The sequence below is a fragment of the Cucurbita pepo genome, chromosome 3, assembly GCF_057944985.1.
Source record: "Cucurbita pepo subsp. pepo isolate OVF chromosome 3, ASM5794498v1, whole genome shotgun sequence".
Taxonomy (NCBI): Eukaryota; Viridiplantae; Streptophyta; class Magnoliopsida; order Cucurbitales; family Cucurbitaceae; genus Cucurbita; species Cucurbita pepo.
Genome location: NC_141800.1, coordinates 14,193,588 through 14,218,406, shown reverse-complemented (window position 1 = coordinate 14,218,406; position 24,819 = coordinate 14,193,588). Strand labels below are relative to the sequence as shown.

Below are 24,819 nucleotides of genomic sequence, written 5' to 3'. Positions count from 1 at the left end.
GTTGTTGTTTTTGGTGGACAAAATAATATTCCATTGTTTTGTAGCTCAAATTGCAAAAGAAAAAGGGAAAAAGGGCAAAAAAAAAAGGAGCGTGGCACTTTAATGACCATCTGGCAAAAGCTCACAAATATCCTAACATAAAGGGTATTTTCGACATTTCCATTTCCTAATTTGACTTTTATCTTTATTATTTTATTTATTGCTAACCATACATTAATTTCTTTTAACCTTTTTCCACAAATTAAAACACACAAAATCTTTATTTTTTAAAGCACAAAAATATCATTTTAGGGTTTTAATTGAATTTTTATAATTCAATTTTTACAATTTTTATTTAAATAATGCTAAGCTATAAATTTAGGGAATGAACCAAATCAATTATTTTTTTCCCCCAAAAATGAATTAAATTTATTTTTTGTTTTGATAAAAAAAAAAATAAAAAATTGAATTCACTAAATATTATATTATGATAAAAATCCAAACTTTTTTATTTTTTATTTTTGGTTGAAAACAAGGAGAGCTAACACTAACGGTTACAATTTGGTCGTAATTTGAACTCATCAAACTCCAAACACTCTGATGAACAATTTTACCCTTAAAATGACTGATAATAAGATGAAAAAAAAAATAATAATAAATAACCAACTTGCGAGAAAAATCTTGGTCTAATATCATTCCTTCCGTTTTTTTCCGATTTTTTTTTTTAATTTTTTTAATTTTTAATTTTTAATTTTTTTTGGCTGTTTGTTCTGTGAAGAGGGTTTTTGATTTCAGTTATTTGTATAAAAGGAAAGATATTTGTACGCTCACCCATCCTTTGCAATTCATTTGCTATCTTCTTCTTATCTTCCTTATCTCTGCTCTCTTATGCTCTCTTTTTGAAACGCCAATCCATTTGGGGGTTTTTTCAGAAGGGATCAAAGAGAGACAGAGACATGGAAGCTGTGTTGCAGGGCAAAGGGCTTCTTTCTTTTCCCCCAAATCCCAAAACCCGCAGTCTATTGCCTTCTCATGGTCTTAAACAAAGGATTTTATCCACAAATTCCCGTAATCTTTCTGGGTTTTCTCTTTCCTCAAATGGGTTTCAAAGATTTCAGGGATTTGTATCGAAAACCCCTTCGTTTTCTCCCAAACAACGAGTTTCTCTAATCTGCAGGGCTGAAGCCGCGGCGGCGGCGGCGGCGGCGGATTCCGATGGTTTGTCTACGTTTGGTGAAACTGAGAACCCCAAATTTTTGGGGATTGAAGTTGAAACCCTCAAAAAGATTATCCCTCTTGGGCTTATGTTCTTTTGCATCCTTTTTAATTACACAATTCTTAGGGATACGAAGGATGTTTTGGTTGTGACTGCTAAAGGTAGCAGTGCTGAGATTATTCCATTTTTGAAGACTTGGGTTAATTTGCCTATGGCTGTTGGGTTCATGTTGTTGTACACTAAGTTAGCCAATGCGTTGCCTAGACAGGCTCTGTTCTACACTGTCATCGTTCCATTCATTGCCTTTTTTGGGGCTTTTGGGTTTCTTTTATATCCTCTTAGCAATTATATCCACCCTCAAGCTTTTGCTGATAAGCTTCTCAACGCGCTTGGCCCGAGGTTCCTTGGCCCTCTTGCTATTATGAGGATTTGGAGCTTCTGTTTGTTTTATGTGATGGCTGAGTTGTGGGGAAGTGTGGTGGTTTCTGTTTTGTTCTGGGGATTTGCCAATCAGGTAAAGAGTTCTAGAGCTTTATCATTTGATTTTGATTCTTGAATCTAAATTTTATGGTTTATGATGTGGTTTTTGTGTTTTTGTTTGCTGTTGATGATTTTGATCTTGTTTGACTGCGGATTTGATGTTGTTTTTTTGTTCCTATGTTTTGAGTTCTTGTTTAATATCTTTGTACTGCTCTGAGTGTGCTGATATTCATTTAGTTCTTGAGCTTATGTTCTTGATAGGTTTATTGAATCTGTTTGTGGCCAAAATAAGTATGAACAATGTTTAGCAAGTGGAGTTTGAAAGGATTGGCTCTTCAATTTTCTCTTCTTTGATTGTCATTTCTCTGCAGATTACCACTGTCGACGAAGCGAAAAAGTTCTATCCCCTATTTGGACTTGGTGCGAATGTTGCCCTTATTTTCTCGGGCAGAACCGTGAAGTATTTCTCGAATATGAGGAAACATTTGGGTCCTGGAGTTGATGGATGGGCGATATCTCTGAAAGCAATGATGAGTATCGTGGTCGGTATGGGGCTTGCCATTTGTTTCCTCTATTGGTGGGTGAATAAGTTTGCTTCTCTTCCGACTCGTAGCAAGAAGAAGAAGGTAACGTCTTAGGAAACATATGATATTAGCCCCTGGCTTTTGCATTGCTCGGGCAAGTCTTACTTTGGCTAACGATACTCGTGTCAGCTCATGATTCTTGCGTTCATTTACAGGAGAAGGTTAACATGGGGACAATGGAGAGCTTGAAATTCTTGGCATCTTCGAGGTACATCCGGGATCTTGCCACTCTGGTGGTTGCGTATGGAATTAGTATCAACCTCGTCGAGGTTACATGGAAATCGAAGCTCAAAGCACAGGTTCGTTGCATCTGAAATTGGAATGTCTGTATATCAATCAGCTTGTTGTTCTGTAAATAATACCCCTTTCCAACCGTGCAGTTTCCGAGCCCGAACGAATACTCTTCTTTCATGGGTGATTTCTCTACCGCTACTGGAATAGTAACGTTCGTAATGATGTTGCTAAGTCAATACATATTCAACAAATATGGATGGGGAGTTGCAGCCAATATTACACCCACAGTGCTTCTCATTACTGGAGTCGCTTTCTTTTCGTTGATTTTGTTCGGAGGTCCGATTGCACCTATGCTTACCCAGTTCGGAATAACTCCGCTTCTTGCTGCTGTTTATGTGGGTGCTATGCAAAACATCTTCAGCAAGAGTGCTAAATACAGTTTGTTTGATCCTTGCAAAGAAATGGCTTACATTCCTTTGGATGAGGATACCAAGGTATAATTTCATGACTTGTTCGACTCAACGAACTAAATCGTTACTTGAGAACTCATTTTTTTAATGCTCGTCCTTCAGGTTAAAGGGAAGGCCGCTATCGACGTCGTCTGCAACCCATTAGGCAAGTCTGGAGGCGCTCTTATTCAACAGTTCATGATCTTGACATTCGGATCTCTTGCAAACTCAACTCCATACCTTGGAGGTGTCCTGTTGGTTATCGTCCTGGCATGGTTAGGAGCAGCTAGATCGTTAGACAGCCAATTCTCAGCACTGCGTCAGGAAGAAGAGCTTGAGAAGGAGTTGGAAAGATCAGCTGTGAAGATCCCGGTTGTGTCGCAGAACGACGGTGACAATGGCTCCCTCTCAGGTCGCTCGCCTTTGAACCCCACAACAGGTGATTCTGCAAGCAGTTCATCTGAAACCTCAGCACCCACCAACGCTTAGATTTGTTATTTCATTGCTAATTCAAACAAACAGGGAGAAGTTGGTTTGTTTGGGTCAGAATTTTGTGTTAGTTTCGTAGAAATAAGTAAGCAAAGACAGTATGATCCAACTTTTTTTTTCCAGAATATATTTTTCTTTCTCAATATAATTTAATACTCCTATACATATGCATTTTAAAAACTGTGTCAGTGGAACAATATCGGTTGGTTAGAGACAGGTTTGAGCTGTTACAAATGGTATCAAGTCACCAAGTGGTCTATCAGCGAGATCGCTAGCCTCCAAGGAGGGTGCGAGATCGCTAGCCTCCAAGGAGGGTGCGAGATCGCTAGCCTCCAAGGAGGGTGCGAGATCGCTAGCCCCCAAGGAAGGTGCGAGATTGCTAGCCCCCATGGAGGGTGGATTGTGAGATCTCACATTGGTTGAAGATAACAGATCCCACATTAGTTGAAGAGGAGAAGGAAACTTTCCTTCTAAGTATGTGAAAACTTCTCGAATAGATGCGTTTTAAAATCGTGAGACCGAATGACCCAAGTCCACTCAGCAAATATTGTCTTCTTTGGGTTCTCTCTCTTGGATTTTTCCTCGAAGTTTGAACACAGGGGAGGTTTCCACAACTTTATAAAAAATATTTTTTTGTTTTCCTTTCCAACCGATGTGGATCTTACACAGAGAGGTTGACGGTTTTTATCCAACCAGGTTTAAAATGTTAAAATAAATAAATAAATTTTGGAGTATTTACGTCACAACAAAAGGCCTGGTACAAACATAACCGAGAAAAGAAATGTCACTAAATCTTTTGCATGGAGCGCCTAAATTCCCCGACTTATTGGCTTTTCAAGAGATTAGAAAAGGAACGAAAAAAAAAAAAAATCTATATGGACAAGCAAGACTTACACACAGTGGCATGATGGAAACAGGCAAGTTTCATATCCTTACTGCCTTCTTGAGTGTCTTGATAGAAGACTTGAAGAAGCTGTTTCTCGCAGCAGCATCTTCGCGATCGACATCATCATCATCCCCACTTACCATTGGTTTCTTTCCCTTTTTCATTCCCAAGACCAGAGATGGTGAAGATGGGATTCTCCTGAACATCCTTGCACTCCCCCCGCTCACTTCTTTTTCTCTTTTGCTGCCTTCAGTCCCTACATTTCTGTCTTTCCTCTCTTCTTTGTTTTGTTCTTCTGTAGTCGTCAAGACCTCCACCTCCTTCTGTGAGGAGTTTGCATTCAGTTTTGTGCTTATTTCTTGAGTTGTTCTAGTCCCAGTTTCTTCTTCATTTTGGAGATCTGCATCTACTTGGTTTTCCTCGAACAGCATTTGAACCCACTTCTCGATATTTCCTTTCCCGCGTTGTTTTCTACTCTCGTCGTCTTCTTCTTCTTCCTCGACATCCGAATCTTTCTCGAAAGAGAATAGCATGTCATGTCTCTTTGCTTCTCCTATGTTTAAATTTTGAAGCCTTTGAGTAATTAAGCTTCCTTCATCCAGTGGAATAATTGCTTTGTCCTCATGGTTACCATACTTCTCCATGGCCAAATCACTTCCATTTTTGGACAAAGCAGATTCAGAAGCTCTTTGTTCTTCCTCTAGAAACAGTCTCAGCTCTTTGTGTGTGGATGTCGTTGGCTTGATTCCTGGCAGAAAGAAAGTTGGAGTCTTGTAGTCTGTTGCTTCCAATAACATATAATCCGTTCTTGATCTTTTTCGAGCCTGTTCGCGTTCAGGCCTCAGCTGTTTCTCTAGCTCATCTCTCTGTCTGTACTTCTGGTAGAGATCTTTCTCGGCAGCATCGCAAATTGCCTTCTGTGCTTCAAGCCTGGCCATTAGCGCATTACTTGCTGCTTGGTTTAGCCTCAACTGCTCCTTGTAAATAACACTCCTACAAGAAAAACAATCACATTGCCAAGTTTAGTCTATTTGGACAATAATCCGCTTTGCACGTTGATTTTTGCAATGAGGGAAGTTATGTAATTTACTGGTGCATGGTATCCCGGATCATCTTCTCCAGCATCGTCTTATGAGATGATTGTGCCTCGGCTAATTGCCTACACTTCTCTGCCCTTCTTTTATGTTTAATTAGTTTCAGTTCCAAGTCCTGAATTGTAAGCTTCTCTTCTTCATTATTGAGCTTCATATCATCCACTTCATCATCCACTCTCTGTATTTCTGCCTTCAGCTTTGCCATTTCATCTCTTTGTCTTAGAGAATCTCTGGCCATGACAATGGCTTGGTATGGGTTCGTAACGAAGTCCGGGTTTTCATTCTCTTTAAGAAGTTCTGGTTTCACTTTTCGTGCAGCTAACATTAATAAAAAGTAAAAAAAATCAATGTTATCAAACTTGACAGATTCAAATATTTACTGTTATTATGAAATCAAAATTGAACTTTCCAAGAGCAGAGAGAAAATGAGAATAGTTTTTATAGAACTAACCAACTATAGGGAGACTTGGTCTTGGTTGTCTATTGTAGTCCAACGATCTCAAAGGTGATGAAGAATCATAGCATTCTGTTCGAGATAAAACTATGGCAGCTGGAGCAAAGCCGAGTCGCTGTTTGGCTTCCACAAAATGTTGTGGAAAAGAATGAGATTCAACCGTCTGTGAAGTATTCAGCTCTTCGTTTTCACCTTCAAAGAACAAAAAAGAAAATGCTCTGCGCCTGCCATCATTACATCATGAAAGTACGTACATATTATCATCACCAGCTTGCCATTCATGAACTCAAATGAACATCAATCAAGAAATTAAAGCAAACCCACCTGAAATCTGAGTTGGATGAAGCAAAGATGGATAAAAACTGGTTTACAGTGATACCTAATTGAAAATCCCACCATGGAACTAAGAACTCTAACTTGTGATGCTTCCTCTTGCAGGCTTGCCATTGTAGTATTCGTAAATTGCTTGGTACAGTCAGTCCTCCTCCTGTGTTTCAGCAAAAGAACTATGAGGAAGAGAGAAAGAGAGAGAAATTAACAAATTTAGAACAAAATAGAAGCACACTTGAGCAAGGAAACCAATGATCAATATCCCAAGCAAGCGGTGAAGCAGAATCAGCATGATAATAAAGAACATTGCCGTAATGGTCAACTCGAATTACTGCAGGATCAAAGCCAGCATTCCTGATATAGCAGAAACTAGTTGCTTGAGAATAGATACATACAAAAGCTTTTAGAAATTCCACAAATGGAAATTCAGCTATTTACCCGAGATGATTGAGTTGCTTCCATAAGAGGCTGACAAAAAGCTTTGGCTTCGCTGTAGGCTTTGCCTTTGGATTTATTATTGGAAACAACTGATCTAGCTCCCTTGCTGTTGCGGTCTGAAACATTATGCAAAAACCATCAATATAATGAAGAATCAATTTGGAATTTAGGCAAAAGAAAAGTAAATTTGTTTGAAGTTATGAGCGAATCCGCTCTTAGCCATTCGAGCACAATTAAAGACAATAATGAAATTCAGAATGAGAGGTTTCGGTTTCTGCAAACATTGCTAACCTACTCATATAGATTCGAAATACTTTTGAGATTGCAGAATTCATGTCATCTCAAATCATCCCCCCGCCCGAAATGGAAATTTAGAAGAGGAATTGTCCAGAAATCCACAAACATTGGCAAACAGAAATGAACTAGGACTAGTCGTGTAAAATTTCCCCCAAAATAACAGAAAGATATCAATCCCTAAAACGTTTAATCAAGCAATTCAATTCTGCAAACATTGCTAACCTACTCATTAGATTCGAAATACTTCGAGATTGCAGAATTCATGTCATCTTAAAACATTCCCCCGCCCGAAATGGAAATTTCGAAGAAGAATTGTCCAGAAATCCACAAACATTGGCAAACAGAAATGAACTAAGGACAAGTCGTGTAAAATTTCCCCCAAAATAACAGAAAGATCTCAATCCCTAAAACGTTTAATCGAGCAATTCAATTCTCTGATATTGTGAATTCAAATAAGAAAAACACTAAAATCTCAATTACGTTCATTCGCCTCAAGTTTCCATCACATTAAACAAACAAAAAATCGAAAATATTCGTTTCTACCTCTTGTTTCTTCAGACTATACGGCGTGAAAGTGAAAGGAGGACCATGAGTGTACAATCCAGCTTGTCGATCGCGGCAGAGCTTTGCGTAAGCGTGCGGGTGGCCGACAGCCTCGTCGATCGCCATCTCTTCTTCACTAAACAAGCAATTTTCGGCCATTATCTTCAACCCTCTTCGTCTTCTTCGACTCAGATGAGGACACTGAGAGGAGCGTAAGTGCTACGAAGATAACTGTTCTTTTTTTAAAATTCTCCTACGTACCAAAAAGAACCCAACGGTCGATTTTGGATTTAATATCGTTTTTTTTTTAAATTAAAAATGGTATTAAAAAATCAGTTGCCACGTAGACGAAACGGTGCGGAGCGGGGTTTATAATGCTACTAGATTTTGGATGGCCCACAATAACCAAATGGGCCGTATTAAAGTATTTGGGCCCAATTGATGATAGCGGTAAATTTGAATTAACAAATTTAAATTCAAAACTTTATTTCAATCATGAGGAGGAGCCTTGTTTTATTTGAATCTCAATTACCCAATTTTTTTTTTTAATTTAAAATGTTAGTATGATATAAACTTCGATACAATTTTAAAAAAAACGACATTAAAATTAAATTTTGGTTAAAATTTGTGAGTTTCGACAAAGTTAATAATTTTTTTTTAATGAATTAAATTTATTTTTACGCTAGGTGAATATATAAATATAACATTTAACCAAGTTTAAAATCTAGATCTGAAAAGTGAGATACACGTGCATGTGGATGACCTTTAAGAAAATTGCTCTCCATGCATTTATGAATTGATATGCATTAAATTTAAGATGGCTATCTATTTATGAATTGGTGGCCAAAAATCGAAATAAATACATCGATTGAATGGTTAAGACATCTATATCATGTCAAAAAAACGATATTCATGTTTAAGGTTTCGGGGACCGGGTTAGTAGAAGAACTCACTTGAATGGCCAAGAAAAAATCCATGAATTTTTGAATTCTAATAATTTTAGTGGTGAAGAAAAGATCTATGAAATTTTCAGTCCTTTTCTCCTCATGTTTCATGCTCTACGATTTCAAAGCAAAATTCAAACGATTTGACATTTTGTAGTAAATGTATTCATATCTCACGAGGAAAACATATTTAGTATGCCCAACATATCGTCATCTCTTAAAGTATTTGTTCTGTTTTAATCGCTCATCTAAATTCGTAACAGCATTTTTATTCCCTAATATTATTTCATATGGTTTCTCGAGCCTATTTCAATGATTGAGTTCATAACTTTCAGTTCCTTTGAGCTTACCTCAATTATCTATATAAAATGGTCTGACTCAATGGTTGGATTCATATGTTTTAGCTCATTCGAGCTTATTTCAATCATTAATACTGTGAGATCCCACATCAATTGAGAGAAGAACAAAGCATCATGTATAAGGGTGTGGAAACCTCTCACTAACATACCCATTTTAAAAACTTTAGAGAAAGCGAGTGAGAAAAAATCTAAAGAGGACAATATCTGCTAATAGGAAGCTTGGACCATTATAAATACCATATGATCCATTTCAACCTTCGATATCATATAGCCTAACACTCCCGACTCATATTTCAAATTTGTTTATTTTTTTTATATAAAAAAAACAATTTAAAAATAAATATAGATTTAAAGCTAAGAATATTTAAAATTTGTCAGTAATATAGTCTTAAAAGAAACAAATTTCTTATTAAACATTGAAAAATTATATTAAATAAAGTAGTTGTTCTATAAATATATATATATAGACAATTATTTAAATACTTTTTCTAAAAACTAAATATTTTTAGCAAAATGTAAATTTGAAAACTAATTTTTGGAATAAAATAAACTAAATTTCAAATAATATATTTAATCCGTAAAAGTAGTCAAATAAATAAAATACTTCTATTTATTTTTTAAAATAATAGAAAAATAATTTTAATTTCATTTTCATTTCATGTTTCATGTTTCATGCATGAAGGAAACTTCACATATTAATTAGGGCTTTTAGTCCACAAAATGAATTAAATGTTATCTTTTTCCAACTGTCTGAAGTTGACATTTAAAAAAAAAAAAACAGAAAATTTTGCATAAAAAACATTTAACTCATTTCATTTCATTTGTAGTTAGGTACGAATAAATTGGCCTTATTGATGGGTATGTGACGCTCGAGTAAAAGAGATACATGAATGAACTGAGATCACATCCGAATAAGAGCAATCTTAAGAATATGATAGTTAAAACAGATTTTTGGAAACTGAGAGTGACTGCCTATGTCAGTGGGTCAATTGTAAGAAATTCAAATTTAAGTGTGCTTAGTTTGAAATAATTTTACGTTAACTGACCTCGTAATTTTTTTTTTTATAAGAATCATATGAGTGAGAATAAAACACGTTACTTTGTAGATATAGTATTAGCTGTTAAAAGTAATTTGAGATAAGCACGTAATGTTCGACTTGCGCTCATTATTTCATTTATTGTTATAATTTATTTATCTTACTTCTTTTTTGTTTGATACATTTTTTTAATATTTTATCATAACCTCCATTCATTTATAACATAACGAGCATATGAATCATGCTTACATAATTTCTATCAAATCTTTTGTTGTTAACATAGCTTATATAGAGGTTTATGCATCATAGACTATCGATATCATAAACATGATTCTACAACATGACATAATTACATTATAACATAGCTTATAAACATGACATAATACAACATAGCACAACATGACATAGCATACATAGCATAGTCTAACATAACATAACAATCATAATTATGACACGTGCAACGACCACGAGGCACATGTCATATACATCATACAGTTTGTCAACCAAGCCAAGAATAGAACTATTTACTTGATTGGTCTAGGTTGAAGTTACTAAATATTCCTAGAGCTAATCCAAATCTGCTCTTCGAAGTCTGATTCAACCTATTAAGATTCACAACATCGAGTCAAATATTATTGAGCTTAACTCACCTAAAGGTTTCAATCCATCTAATTTTCAACTAAAAAAATAATTTAAATGGAGCAAACAAGGGTCCTACTGACCTCACGCACTCCCAACAACATCAAAAGTAGCTTCATAAGGGTTGAAACGGTAAGAAAAGAGTCCAAGAAGTCCAACCGACCCAGATAAGCCGAGCTGGAATGAAAGCTGCACGAGCTGGAGTAAGCCAAAGATGAGATGCGACTAAGGGACGGCTGGTGTCACAGTCATGCTCGTCCAGGGCGTGTTGTTCATGGCCGCATGCCCTTACCACACCATATCCTTTATTTAATTCCATGTTGTATTGTCTTACTATTGTATTTTCTATTTGTACGACTACTTGAACGACAGTTGGAGATCTAAAAAACTCCAGCGCCTCCCTAGAACTTTCACGATTTTTCTAACAACGAACAAATTTTTTTTCTTCACACGTTACAATCTCGTTAGTTTTTCAACATTACTGTCAATATCGTATAACACTATATTAATTAGTTATACCAAATTGAAATAACTCTCTACTCTACCTAACTAGCTAAAAACATAAGAAAGAAGAAAAAAAAAAACGAAGACCAAAGCGGTAAGGGCAATAGATGGTGCAATTAATTTTCATTGAATTGAAGTATTGTTGAGATGCAATGAATTTAAATTAAATTGAAATGATTCTAAGTATATATATATATATATTTTGTTCCATCCTAGTAGAGATAAATAGATAATGTAGATTAAAAATTAAAATTTTATTCAGTAAGTTAGGTTAGAAATGAATTAAAATTATATTTAGTGATATAAACTTTATACAAGATAATGTGGTTGGGTATATAGCTCATGGGATACTTTATTCTAATACACTATTTATTGCGAACCTAATTATTAATCTTTGAACAAATAATATATTAAAAATTGTGCGGCCTATAAATACTCCAAAATTGAATCCCATTTGTTGGGGGGATTTTCAGTTGTTTTGGATTGAAATGGATTTGGGGATTGGGAGTTCGTTTAGGAGCAATGGGAGCTTCAGAATGGATGCATTTTCAAGTTCATCGGCGGCGGAAGAAGACGAGGAGGCTCTGAAATGGGCAGCCATTGAAAAGCTTCCGACGTTTAGACGTCTGAGGAAAGGGTTGGTGACGACCTTGGAGGGCGCCGCCGATGAAGTGGATATCATGAATCTTGGGCTTCAAAACAGGAAGAATTTGATGGAGATGTTGCTTAAAGTTGCTGGAGAGGATAACGAGAAGTTCTTGCTCAACCTCCACAATCGTCTTCACAGGTAAAATGTTAGGAATCACGACCCTCCATAATAATATGACATTGTCCACTTAAGGCCTATGTAGCCCTCGGACAACCTCTCCTTAATCAAGATTCAAATTCTTTCTTTGGATCCTTCGAACAAAGTACACCCTTTGTTTCACACATGAATCACTTTTGACTACACTTTCGAGACAAACAAATTAAGGGCATGACTCTAATACCATTTTAGAAATCACGACTCTCTATAATGATATGATATTGTTTATCTTGAACATAAGTTCAAAAAATCTCGTGACAATTGAAATATATTTCTTACTTATAGACTCCCTCCCAACAATCTTCGACAATAAATTTACTCGTTGATATTTCCTCTGATTTGGTGGATGTTTTGTTGTTTGTTTTTGTTTCCTTAAAATTGTCAGAGTTGGAATCGAATTTCCGACAATTGAGGTTCGGTTTGAGCAATTGAATGTGGAGGCGGATGTTCATGTCGGAAGCAGAGCTCTGCCGACAGTTGTCAATTTTACACTCAATATGGTGGAGGTAACGTTATAATAATTAATCAAATTCATAATCTTTTTAAGGATTATATATATATATATATATATATATATGTAATTATTTTTTTACTGCTTGTTTTCCAAAGGGTTTGTTGGGTTACCTTCATCTGTTTTCCGGTGGAAAGCAGCAGTTAAAAATCCTTCGTAATGTCAGTGGAATCGTCAAACCTGGAAGGTTAGAACACAATATAATATTTTTTATTAAAACCTTCAAATTCGTAAAAAAGAAAAATAAAGACGAAATTTAACCTTTTCCGCTATCACTATTTCATCTTTCAAAAGGTACTGTTAAAATTATTTACCTAATCAATTTTTACTGAATGATTCAGTTAAGTGGTAACAAAAAAAAAAAAAAAAAAAGACAAAATATTTGTTTTAAAATAATTTAGTGTTTTTTTTTTAAATTTTTTATTGTTTAATTATTTTGGCAGAATGACACTGCTGTTGGGACCTCCAAGCTCTGGAAAGACCACTCTTTTATTAGCACTGGCCGGAAAGCTTGATCCTCGAGTAAAAGTACATATCTACCCTTCTCTTTTTCAAAACAAAATTTTTAATTTTTAATTAAGCGGATTAAATTTTATTTTGCTCCCTAGTCCCTACAATTTATGATATTTAACATTTCAGTCCAATTCTTTGCATAATTGTTTATAGATGTGTCTACTTAAATATTTGTTTTTATAAATCTCACCTAACAACTTTGGATTTTTACCCAATGACCCAGTTAAAATAAATTCAACTAAATTACACGTTAATTTAATTTGAAGTTTATATTATTTGGTTCTTGAAGTTAAAAAAATATTAAGTTACTAATTGATTCTAAATGTTTCAATTTTATGTTAATTAAATTTCTAAACTGATTTAGGCAACGGGAAAAGTGAGCTACAATGGGCATGGAATGAAGGAATTTGTACCGCAGAGGACTGCTGCGTACATAAGTCAATATGATCTTCATATTGGAGAAATGACTGTAAGGGAAACATTAGCGTTCGCTGCACAATGCCAGGGCGTCGGCTCCCGCCACGGTTTGTTATCCCCTTTCTACCAATATTTAACACCTCCTGTTTGCTCAAATGCTTATCCAATTAGATTTTAGGTTCATGTTCTGTTCATTAAAATTTTAGATTCTAAAATGGGGTACTATATTTTTCAGACATGCTAGCAGAACTGTCAAGGAGAGAGTTCGAAGCAAATATAAAGCCCGACCCTAATATTGATACTTTCATGAAGGTTATATATATGGTTAATTGGAACATTACCCTTTTGATAAAATTGAAGAATAATGAATTTATTATGTTTTTGGGCTGTTTGATTGAAGATGTTAGTGACAGTAACTTACATAGGGAGTTTATTTCCAGGCTGCTGCGACAGAAGGTCAAGAAGAAAGCATGATTATAGATTATATCCTGAAGGTAATATAATATATATATATATGTGTGTGTGTGTGTTTGAATGAAGATTTGGAACATCATAATAGATTAAATTAAGAACTGGGTGTTGAAATGATATAGATTTTGGGATTGGAAGGATGTGCTGATGCAATGGTTGGTGATGAAATGATAAGGGGAATCTCGGGCGGACAAAGAAAGCGAGTCACTACAGGTAATTCAATGCTAGAACTCTTCACAATGGTATGATATTGTCCACTTTGAGCGTAAAGTTTCATGGTTTTGCTTTTGGTTTCTCTTAAAGCCGCGATACCAATGGAGACGTATTCCTTACTTATAAATCCATGATCATTCCTTACATTAGCCAATGTGGGACTCCCTCCCAATAATCTTCAATAATTCTTCCTTCGAATAAAGTACAATATAGAGCCTCCCCAGAGACCTATGGAGCCCTCGAACAACTTCCCCTTAATCGACGCTTGAACAAAGTACACCATTTGTTCGACACTTAGTCACTTTTGACTACACCTTTGAGGTTCACAACTTCTCTGTTTGATATTTGAGGATTTTATTGATACGGCTAAGTTAAGGGCATGGTCTGATACTATGTTAGGAATCACAATTCTCTACAATGGTATGATATCGTCCACTTTGAGCGTAAGCTCTCGTGACTTTGCTTTTGATTTCCCCAAAAGACCTCATGAGATAATGTTCCTTAGTTATAAATCCATGATTTTTCTGGACTACTCTTAATAATCCTCAACCGCGACGACCCTCAACCGCGACGACCGAGTTCGATTAACAAGTTTTGTACTGAACTAAAATACAGGTGAGATGCTAGTTGGGCCAGCAAGGGCTTTATTCATGGACGAGATATCTACTGGACTTGATAGCTCCACCACGTTTCAAATAGTGAATTCATTGAGGCAATGTGTTCATATTCTCAAAGGGACTGCAGTTCTTTCGCTTCTCCAGCCAGCACCAGAGACTTATGAGCTTTTTGATGACATAATTCTTCTCTCAGATGGCCAAATTGTTTATCAGGGTCCTCGTGATCAGGTGCTTCATTTTTTTGAAACTATGGGGTTTGTTTGTCCTGAGAGGAAGGGTGTGGCTGATTTTCTTCAAGAGGTAAGCGTAACTTTCACGTGTTGTTGAACTCAAAATAGAACGAAGAAACGAGCTATCCGACGATGTTTTTACAGGTGACATCAAAGAAAGATCAAGAACAGTATTGGAAAAACAAAGAGGAGCCTTACAGCTTCATTACTCCTAGTGAATTTTGTGAAGCATTTCAATCATTTCATGTTGGCAGAGAACTTGGCGATGAACTTGCCATTCCTTTTGATAAGTCTAAGAGCCATAGAGCTGCTTTGACAACCCACAAGTATGGTGTTGGAAAGAGACAACTCTTGAAAGCTTGTTTCTCTAGAGAGATCCTTCTAATGAAGAGAAACTCCTTCGTCTACATTTTCAAACTCTTTCAGGTACCTATATTTTTATGAGATCCCACATTGATTGGAGAGGAGAACGAAACATTCCTTATACGGATGTGGAAACCTCTCCCTAGCAGACGCGTTTTAAAACCGTGAGGAGAAACCCAAAAGGGAAAGTCCAAAGAGGACAATATTTGCTAGCAGTGGGCTTGAGCTGTTACAAATGGTATCAGAGCCAGACACCAAGCGATGTGCCAGTGAAAATGCTAGGCTCCCAAGGAGGTGGATTGTGAGATCTCACATCATTGGAGAGGGGAACGAAACATTCCTTATAAGGGTGTGGAAACCTCTCCCTAGTAGACATGTTTTAAAATCTTGAGGGGAAGCCCAGAAGGGAAAACCCAAAGAGAACAACATCTGCTAGCGGTGGCCTTGGGCTGTTACAAATGGTATCAGAGCCAGACACTGGGTAGTGTGCCAGCGAGGACGCTAGGCTTCCAAGGGGGGTGGATTGTGAGATCTCACATCGTTGGAGAGGGGAATGAAACATTCCTTATAAGGGTGTGGAAACCTCTCTCTAGTAGACGCGTTTTAAAACCTTGAGGGGAAGCCCAGAAGAGAAAACCCAAAGAAGACAACATCTTCTAGCAGTGGGCTTAGGTTGTTACAAATTATATCAGAGCCAAACACCGGGCAGTGTGCCAGCGATGACGCTAGGCTCTCAAGGGGGGTGGATTGTGAGATCTCACATTGTTGGAGAGGGGAATGAAACATTCCTTATAAGGGTGTGAAACCTCTCCCTAGTAGATGCGTTTTAAAACCTTGAGGAGAAGTCCGAAAGGGAAAGCCGAAAAAGGACAATATCTACTAGCGGTGGGCTTGAGTTGTTACAATTTTTCAATTTAGTCCCTGTTGTTTCAAAATTTTCAGTTTAGTCCAAATATAAGAACAGAAGATGATCCTGTGTATCTAACACGATTCCTTTTTGGGGTTTTTCAGCTATTTGTAATGGCTCTAGTTACAATGAGTGTGTTCTTAAGAACTGAGATGCATCATGATACAATTGTGGATGGAGGAATATACACTGGTGCTTTGTTCTTCTCAGTTATTATGGTTATGTTTAATGGGTTATCAGAGCTCTCATTAACCATAATTAAGCTTCCTACTTTTTACAAGCAAAGGGACCTCTTATTCTATCCTTCATGGGCTTATTCACTTCCCAATTGGATCCTCAAGATTCCTTTTACTTTCATTGAAGTTGCTTTGTGGGTTGGAATCACCTACTATGGCATTGGATTTGATCCAAATATTGAGAGGTTAGCAAATACAATGTGTTCTCTCTATGTTCATTGTGAGATTTGTGAAGATTTTCTTTCCTTTTTTTGATTGGAAACAAAAATGCTGCAGGTTTTTCAAACAATTCTTGCTGCTTTTACTAGTAAACCAGATGGCTTCTGCACTATTCCGGTTCGTTGCTGCATCGTGTCGGAATTTGGTTGTCGCGAACACGGTTGGCTCTTTTATACTCCTGACCCTCTATGCACTTGGCGGGTTTGTCCTGTCTCGAGGTACGCCACTGCTGTACATAACAAAATGTCTTAGTTTAGGGTCTATTCGATACAAAATTGAAAGTTGAGATGTTTAGTAAGACATTTCCTAAAGTTTAAGAACTCAAGAGATGAGACTTCGAAAGTTTACGTGAGATCTCATATTGGTTGGAGAGGAGAACGAAACATTCCTTGTAAGGGTGTGGAAACCTCTCCCTAACAAACGTGTTTTAAAACTGTGAGGCTGATGACGATATGTTACGGGCCAAAGAGGACAATATTTGCTAGTGGTGGTTTTGGATGTTACAAATGGTATCAAAGCCAGACACCAAGCAGTGTGTTAGCAAGGACGATGGGCCCTCAAGGGGGGTGGATTGTAAGATCCCACATCGGTTGGAGAGGAGAACGGAACATTCCATAGAAGGGTGTGGAAACTTCTCCCTAACAGACATGTTTTAAAATCGTGAGGCTGACAACGATACGTTACGAGCCAAAGAGGACAATATCTGCTAGCGGTGGGTTTGAGTGTTACAAATGGTATCAAAGCCAGACACCAAGCGGTGTGTTAGCGAGGATGTTGGGCCCTCAAGGGGTGTGGATTGTGAAGTCTCACATCAGTTGGAGAGCAGAACGAAACATTCCTTACAAGGGTGTGGAGACCTCTTCCTAATAAACGCATTTTAAAAATCCAAAAGGAAAAGCTTAAAGAGGACCATATCTGCTAGTGGTGGGCTTAAGCTGTTATATGGTCTTATTTGCTTTCTTTTGTGCAGTGGACATTAAGAAATGGTGGACATGGGGCTACTGGATTTCACCAATAATGTATGCTCAAAATGCTATAGTTGTAAATGAGTTCCTTGGAAAGAGTTGGGCAGATGTAAGTTGTTTGAATGCTCTTATTGGAATGGTTGGATCATTGCTCTTATGCTTTGTATTCTTCTTTGTTTCTAGGAAGCCTTAGGATTTATTGTTTTGAAGTCCCGTGGATTCTTCCCAAATGCATATTGGTATTGGATTGGTGTAGGAGCTTTGCTTGGCTATACCTTTTTGTTCAACTTCTTGTTCACTCTCGCATTGTCGTTGCTCGACCGTAACCATCTCGACCTCTAGACAGCTTTATAAAATGTATATCTAACAGCTTCAGATTAACATCTTAGAATTGGTTTTGCAGCATTTGGGAAGGGTCAAGCTGTTAAATCAGGGGAACCAGAAGACATTGACAAAAGAGGTACTAATAATGTTGTAATAGTTCAATAGGAAGTTTTGTGCTGATACTCAATTGCTTGGCGTCCTGCTAATTCAGGGGCCTCAGCTTCTAGTACTGAAATGGATTTACAAGCCAACGCCCAAAGGAGAACAGGAATGATTCTTCCATTTGAGCAACATTCAATCGCATTTAAAAATATCACATACTCTGTTGACATGCCCAAGGTAATTTAGTGTAACAGCCCAAGCCCAAGCCCAAGCCCACCGCTAATAGATATTGTCCGCTTTAGCCCGTTACATATCGTCATTAATCTCACGGTTTTAAAACGCGTCTACTAGGGAGAAGTTTCTACACCCTTACAAGGAATCTTTCGTTCCCCTCTCAAACTGATGTGGGATCTCACAATCCACCCACCTTGGGAGCCTAGCGTCCTTGCTAGCATACCGCATGGTGTCTGGCTCTAATACCATTTGTAACAGTCCAAACCCACCGTTAGCGGACATTGTCCTTTTTGGGCTTTCCCTTCTGGGCTTTCCCTCAAGATTTTAAAATGCGTCTGCCAGGGAAAAGTTTTCACACCCTTACAAGGAATGCTTCGTTCCCCTCTCCAACCGATGTGGGATCTCACAATCCACCCCTTGAGGCCCCAACATCCTAACTAGCACACCGCTCTGTGCCTGACTCTGATACCATTTGTAACAAGCTAAAATGGACAATATCTACTAGCGGGTATCTTTATTGACTATATTAAGCCTATAATATGTTCATCCTAATGATCTGAAATGGGGTTTTCCAGGAGATGAAAAATCAAGGTATTGTAGAAGAAAAATTGGTGCTACTGAAGGGTATAAGTGGAGCATTCAGGCCAGGTGTTTTAACAGCTCTAATGGGAGTGAGTGGTGCTGGTAAGACAACACTAATGGATGTCTTGGCTGGTAGAAAAACAGGCGGTTACATTGAAGGAAGCATCAAAATATCTGGTTATCCAAAGAAGCAAGAAACATTTGCTAGAATCTCAGGTTATTGTGAACAAAACGACATCCATTCTCCTCATGTTACCGTCTACGAATCCTTGCTCTACTCGGCATGGCTCCGTTTACCTCGTGAAATCGATTCCGAAACTAGAAAGGTGTTGAACTTAAACTATTACATACTTTTTTAACTGTTGTTAATCAAATGTATGCAACTTGTTATGAACAAAACAGATGTTCATTGAAGAAGTGATGGAACTTGTGGAATTGAAGACATTGAGGGATGCTCTAGTTGGATTGCCAGGCGAAAACGGTCTGTCGTCCGAGCAGCGCAAGCGACTCACAATAGCAGTGGAGCTTGTAGCAAATCCATCCATAATATTCATGGATGAACCAACCTCAGGGCTCGATGCAAGAGCTGCAGCAATCGTCATGCGAACTGTTCGAAACACAGTCGATACTGGAAGAACTGTCGTGTGCACCATTCATCAACCGAGCATCGACATCTTCGAAGCTTTTGACGAGGTAACACACCATAGAAGAATCAATGTATATAGCAAAACGAAGAAACTTATAGGTATGAGCTGTTTCTTGCAGCTGTTCTTGATGAAACCAGGAGGCCAAGAAATATACGTTGGTCCATTGGGTCGCCATTCTTTTCATCTAATAAACTACTTTGAGGTAGGATTATTAATGTCTTAATAAAACCATTCAAAGCTCTATAACATTATATCTTTGTTCATAAGGAAATCAAAGGAGTTGCTAAAATAAAGGATCAATACAACCCTGCTACATGGATGCTAGAAGTCACTTCCCCAGCTCAGGAACTAGCTTTAGGGGTTGACTTCACAGATTTGTATAAAAGCTCTGAACTTTATAGGTAATCCAGCAATATTGGATACCACTATTGCATAACTTGGTATTGACGTTTTGAAACATGTTGAACAGGACGAACATGATGCTAGTCGAAGAATTGAGTGTCCCGACGCCGGGTTCGAAAGACCTATATTTCCCAACTAAATACTCGAGATCACTTTACACACAATGCATAGCTTGTTTATGGAAGCAACATTGGTCTAATTGGCGTAACCCCTCGTACTCGGCCGTGAGATTACTCTTTACGATCGTCATTGCGCTCATGTTCGGAACAATGTTTTGGGACCTCGGTTCCAAAAGGTAAGTTTTTGACGCATCGTATGCTAAAGTTGTGACGGTTTAGTCTCTATACTTAATGAGTTGCTTAATGAAAGGAAAAGGCAACAAGATCTATTCAATGCTATGGGTTCAATGTACACTGCTACTCTGTTCCTGGGAGTTCAAAATGCTTTCAATGTGCAACCAGTGGTTGCCGTGGAACGAAGCGTATTTTATCGCGAAAGAGCGGCTGGAATGTACTCGGCGTTTTCGTACGCATTCGGGACGGTAACAATGTCGTTCTATATCTAAACATATGAAAAATTCTTTAGCAGACAGTGAAGAATTATCCTACTTGATGTTACAGGTGCTGATAGAACTCCCATATGTTTTGGTCCAAGCAGTGGTTTACTGTCTCCTAGTGTACTCAATGATTGGATTTGAATGGACCGTGGCTAAGTTCCTGTGGTATTTGGTCATAATGTACTTCACTTTGCTGTACTTCACTTTCTATGGGATGATGGCTGTGGCAATGACACCAAATCATCACATTGCTTCAATTCTCTCCTTTGCGTTCTTTGCATTATGGAATCTCTTCTCAGGATTTGTAGTCCCGAAACCGGTACGTTACGTTATGTTTCGGTTGTGTGTTCGAGTTTTGTTTTGTTTGTGTTCTTATTTTTTCTGGCATATGAACTGACAGAGGATTCCAGTGTGGTGGATATGGTACTACTGGGTTTGTCCCGTGGCGTGGACGTTATATGGATTAGTTGCCTCTCAATTTGGAGATGTTAAGGATGTTCTTGAAACAGGAGAAACTGTGGAAGAATTTGTTAGACTCTACTTTGGTTTCAGACATGATTTTGTAGACATTTCTGTTTCTGTTGTTGTCGGATTTGGTGTTCTTTTTGCTTCGGTATTTGCTATCTCTATCAGCATTTTTAATTTCCAAAGAAGATGATAATGTTTTAGGTGGTATGTTTTGTAATGTGTATAACTATGTAGAGGGAAAAGGGAAAAAGGGGGAAAGAAAATGTGTAGAATTAATGTTTGTATTTGAATGTTCATCAAATAAAATTATGAGTTTTTGTTTTTAATTTGACCCGTTCCACGCCCACGTGCATTGTTTGGTTTGTAGTGTTTTTTATGCTGTTTTTGTCGAGTCATTCTTTGCGAACATGAGAAGAACGTCCTCCAAGACTACTTGATAGATGGCAGCAAGAGTCATCTCCCCTTTGGTTAGAGAATTTTGTCAAAGTTACAGAGTTATCAAAGCTTTGGTCTAAGCGGTTGGCATTAGTTAGAATTTTTTCTCGCAGTTTGAATGATGTATGAAGTTGTTTGAGATGTTTCCATTTGGTTGATTCAAGTTTCCATATTCATCAAGTGGAGCGTTGTAATCATAAGATGTCGTGATGAATGGACCTCCTGATGTTCTTCCAAAGTTGGTACCTCTATGATACATGTAATAATTGTTAAACACGCCACCATATTGAAAACATCTTGCCACAGAAAATACGCTACATTTTCGACAGTTCTGTAAGGGTCTTTGTTGCCCCATTTTTAGAACTATCCCACCTAATTTTCAATAAAACATCGGCTTTTACGATTGTTAGAAGTAAAGTTATTGCAATAGAATTCAGGGAATGTGTATTCAAGATAGGTCTTTGTTAGCACATGATCCATGAAATGCTATGTTGAGAGATTCAACCATTTGAGCACACCAACCAATTGATATATGCTTTTCCTACATCTCCATAAAGCGTCGTCATGTTTCCATACTCGTTCTCTATTTGAGCTAAAGATTATTGACCCTCCTTATCGGATTATTTACCCATATTCACTATTTTTGTTGGGAAAGTTTGCATTTCATTGGCTTAAATATCTTTGAATCTACAAATTATATGTTTCATTTATTCCTTTGTCGGAATCAACTTTGAAAATTGATTCACGTTAGATACCAAAATCATCATTATTAGCAATAAAATTCAAGCTGTTCCTCCGCCGGTATGAGCACACGGGCGGCCACCCAACTGCCTGCTTGCTCCGTCCCTGGCCGGGATTCTTATGATCTTCTACTTCCACCTCCAAGAAAACCCTTTTGTTGTCATTGTTTTTACTCGCCGGAATTGGAGCGCCACCGGGGAGTCCTAGCCGGAGCTGGGTGATTTCAAGGCCTAATCCCTCAGCTGCCATCTGGGTCTTCCTTGGATTTGGGGTTTGTGTTGAGAATATCATGAAATGTGATGATGCTATTTATTTATATATGTGGAGGAAACAATGGCAGCTCTTTAGAGAGATGTGGGACACCACATCGGAGGGCTGATAATTGTTTGAGGTTTTGGTGGGATTTGATCACCGCCGTTTGATTAATTATTGTCTTGCTTTTATGAACAAACCCCATGTGATTTTGCCTTATTGTGTTGCTTCTATCACACGGTTTACTGTTCTGTTTTAATTATGAACATTTCTGTGTCCTCCTCTCGTTCTTGTCATGTTCGTGTTCGTATTCGTGTTCGTGTTTTGAATGATGGACCCTTTTGTCATGTTCGTGTTCGTATTCGTATTCGTGTTCGTGTTTTGAATGATGGACCCTTTTGACAGAGAGGATGAGCTCCTCTTGATCTGTCAAGAACACACTCCCTATCACTCCAAGATCTTTTAAAGTTTCTATAATTTAGATTTTAAATTTTAATTTAGCTTCAACCACGGCTAAAAAGCTAAGTTGGCTTGACGAGCGTAGATGTGAAAAAGCAGGAGTAATAAAACAATAAATCTTTCGCTAAAACAATAAATCTTTCGCTTAAGGCTTTCGTGGTAAAGGACGACCACGAGAAGAGCTTTTACTAATAAAGCGAATAATGGTTAGCGCAAAGGTTCAAGAATAGTCGAGCTTTAGTGAAGCGCTGAAGCCCTATGTGCTATAATATTGAGCCAAGGACGCTCTACCTTATCTATAGAATTCTAAACAATAGTTTACTTAATTTAAGTTTACCTTCCTTTTTTATGGCTCGATTATAAGAACTTCAAAATTAAACATGTTTGACTTGGAGTCATTCTACGTTCGATAATCCCTTGAAAAATTTCCTACAAAGGCGTCAATGAAGATAAAACATGCTAAAAATACGTATTGATCTACGGAAATAATTTTTACTATTATAAGTACTTCAAGATAAGTAGATAACGTGATTATGTTGTCAATGATGTATTAGAATATTGCTACAGTTATCAAGTGCTAAATTCAGGTTCCAAATACTAATATGAATCATGGATATGAAACATTACTGTTTATATAATACATGAGTTACTACTCTTATTACTAATTTGTTTTGAGATCATATTCGAGATCACGTTTGAATAAATAGTCACCTTTATAGGTAGGATATAGATCGGGTGGCAGCTAAGCTAAGAGTAACTAAGACTCTAACCCTAATATTTCCACCATATTAGTATTTAGAATTTGAATCAGAGGAAAATCGTTTTGGATTGATGGAGACTTTAGATTGATCGAGTCACTAATAGAGACTTGATACAAATTATCAAACAAGATCGTTTTAGACTGATGAAGCATTAGTTTAATCGATTGATTTTTGTGTGCAGAGTTTCAAACTAAAAATATTCCGAGCGACACCAATTAATTCAAAACTCGATTATTACACAAAGTAGGGAGAGAATTGGATGAAAAGTTGCCACTTTTGTCATTCATATCATTGAATTGTCAAATTAGACAAGAACATTAACATTTCCTTCTCTAATTAGGGTATGATCAATATATAATTATGTGTATACACTTTAAATCAAACTTTTCATACTTGTTTTGAAGAAAAATCAGACCCTTTAGATTCTGATCTCTTCATTATTCTCACTCTCTTGCATGACTCAATAAACATCTCCCATGGAACATCCCCGACGAGCATCCAATCGCCATCTCGATCTTCATAAATCGAAACATAGTCAGAGCATCCGATTGCACGGTCGAATAGATTCTCCATTGCCACCCCGAGATCGGAATATCCTTTAAGAATTCTAAGATCAACCTTTCTAAGATAAGGCGCGCCATCCATGCTTACTTTGACATACATCTTCGAAGTTTCAGATAGATCTCTATCGTTACCATTACTCCTTCTTCGGTGAGAGCAAACCGGGGGCCACCCGACAACTCGGATTCTCTTCGAGCATCTCCGGTCACCGTCGTCGTCGTCGGTACTACAAACCCTTTTGTTCTCATTTTTTAAAGTTGGGGTATGGGCAGTCCCCGGAAGCCCTAATCTGAGCTCAGTGATTTCAAGTTGATGAACTCCATTGGTTGCCATATCTCCAGCTGATGAAGTGTTTGTTTTGGTGTGTGTGCTTCTCAATGGTGTAAGCACCAAAATGAGAGGTTTTATAGGGAATAGAGAAGAGAATGGGGGGATGAAAGTAAAGGCATTATTATGGTCGCCGGCCGGTCGGAGACAAGAGGAACAAAAGTGGGACTTTGTGTTTGATTGGAAGAGTTGAAGCATGAAAAAGGAGAGATCATATAATAAGGTGGTTGGTCGGGTTTCTGATTTTGTGGGATTCTCCAAACATCCATGTGACTCCTCATTTTTCTGTCCACTTTTGGATTATGTTCTTTCACACCAACTCAAAAACTGTGTGTCAAGATCCTGTTTATTAAGTAGAACGCATTAGAGAAAGATATAATCACCAAATTTTACGAAACTGGAAACGCAATTTAACTCAACATCAAAATATTATAATTCAAATAAAATAGTGCTGCTCAGATCCCATATCGGTTAGGGAGAAGAACGAAATATCATTTATAACGGTGTGGAAATCTCTCCCTAGTAGACATGTTTTAGAAACCTTG

At 37.5% G+C, this 24,819-nt stretch overlaps 3 protein-coding genes and 1 pseudogene across 5 annotated transcripts; 2 read left to right on the top strand and 2 right to left on the bottom strand.

Moving 5' to 3' along the window:
- Positions 1–801: 801 nt before the first annotated feature.
- Positions 802–3,579, top strand: LOC111790743 (plastidic ATP/ADP-transporter). Its single transcript, XM_023671774.2, has 5 exons — positions 802–1,709; positions 2,047–2,301; positions 2,415–2,558; positions 2,640–2,987; positions 3,066–3,579. The coding sequence occupies exons 1-5, from the start codon at positions 936–938 to the stop codon at positions 3,429–3,431; spliced, it is 1,887 nt and encodes a 628-aa protein (XP_023527542.1). The 5' UTR covers positions 802–935; the 3' UTR covers positions 3,432–3,579.
- A 556-nt stretch (positions 3,580–4,135) lies between these two features.
- Positions 4,136–7,729, bottom strand: LOC111791189 (uncharacterized). The gene is made up of 7 exons (XM_023672438.2): positions 7,474–7,729; positions 6,634–6,749; positions 6,431–6,549; positions 6,190–6,352; positions 5,863–6,089; positions 5,408–5,729; positions 4,136–5,310 (listed from the first exon to the last, which is right to left on the bottom strand). The coding sequence occupies exons 1-7, from the start codon at positions 7,630–7,632 to the stop codon at positions 4,356–4,358; spliced, it is 2,061 nt and encodes a 686-aa protein (XP_023528206.2). The 5' UTR covers positions 7,633–7,729; the 3' UTR covers positions 4,136–4,355.
- Positions 7,730–11,402: 3,673 nt separating this feature from the next.
- On the top strand, positions 11,403–21,064 carry LOC111789776 (pleiotropic drug resistance protein 1). Of its 3 annotated transcripts, none has more exons than XM_023670458.2 (24): positions 11,403–11,743; positions 12,147–12,267; positions 12,371–12,459; positions 12,716–12,800; positions 13,150–13,309; positions 13,438–13,514; positions 13,643–13,696; positions 13,796–13,886; positions 14,502–14,803; positions 14,878–15,159; positions 16,108–16,424; positions 16,516–16,676; positions 17,429–17,532; positions 17,607–17,745; positions 17,827–17,883; positions 17,959–18,086; positions 18,659–18,991; positions 19,068–19,358; positions 19,431–19,514; positions 19,580–19,713; positions 19,782–20,009; positions 20,090–20,255; positions 20,335–20,589; positions 20,671–21,064. In XM_023670458.2, exons 1-24 carry the CDS (start codon positions 11,445–11,447, stop codon positions 20,926–20,928), a joined length of 4,215 nt encoding a protein of 1,404 aa, XP_023526226.2. In that variant the 5' UTR covers positions 11,403–11,444; the 3' UTR covers positions 20,929–21,064. The 3 variants fall into 3 exon arrangements, with proteins under 3 accessions (XP_023526226.2, XP_023526225.2, XP_086978815.1); XM_023670457.2 differs by having other exon boundaries at positions 20,084–20,255; XM_087122689.1 differs by having other exon boundaries at positions 19,068–19,514; positions 20,084–20,255.
- A 2,658-nt stretch (positions 21,065–23,722) lies between these two features.
- On the bottom strand, positions 23,723–24,309 carry LOC111790263 (auxin-induced protein 22A pseudogene; annotated as a pseudogene).
- Positions 24,310–24,819: the final 510 nt, after the last annotated feature.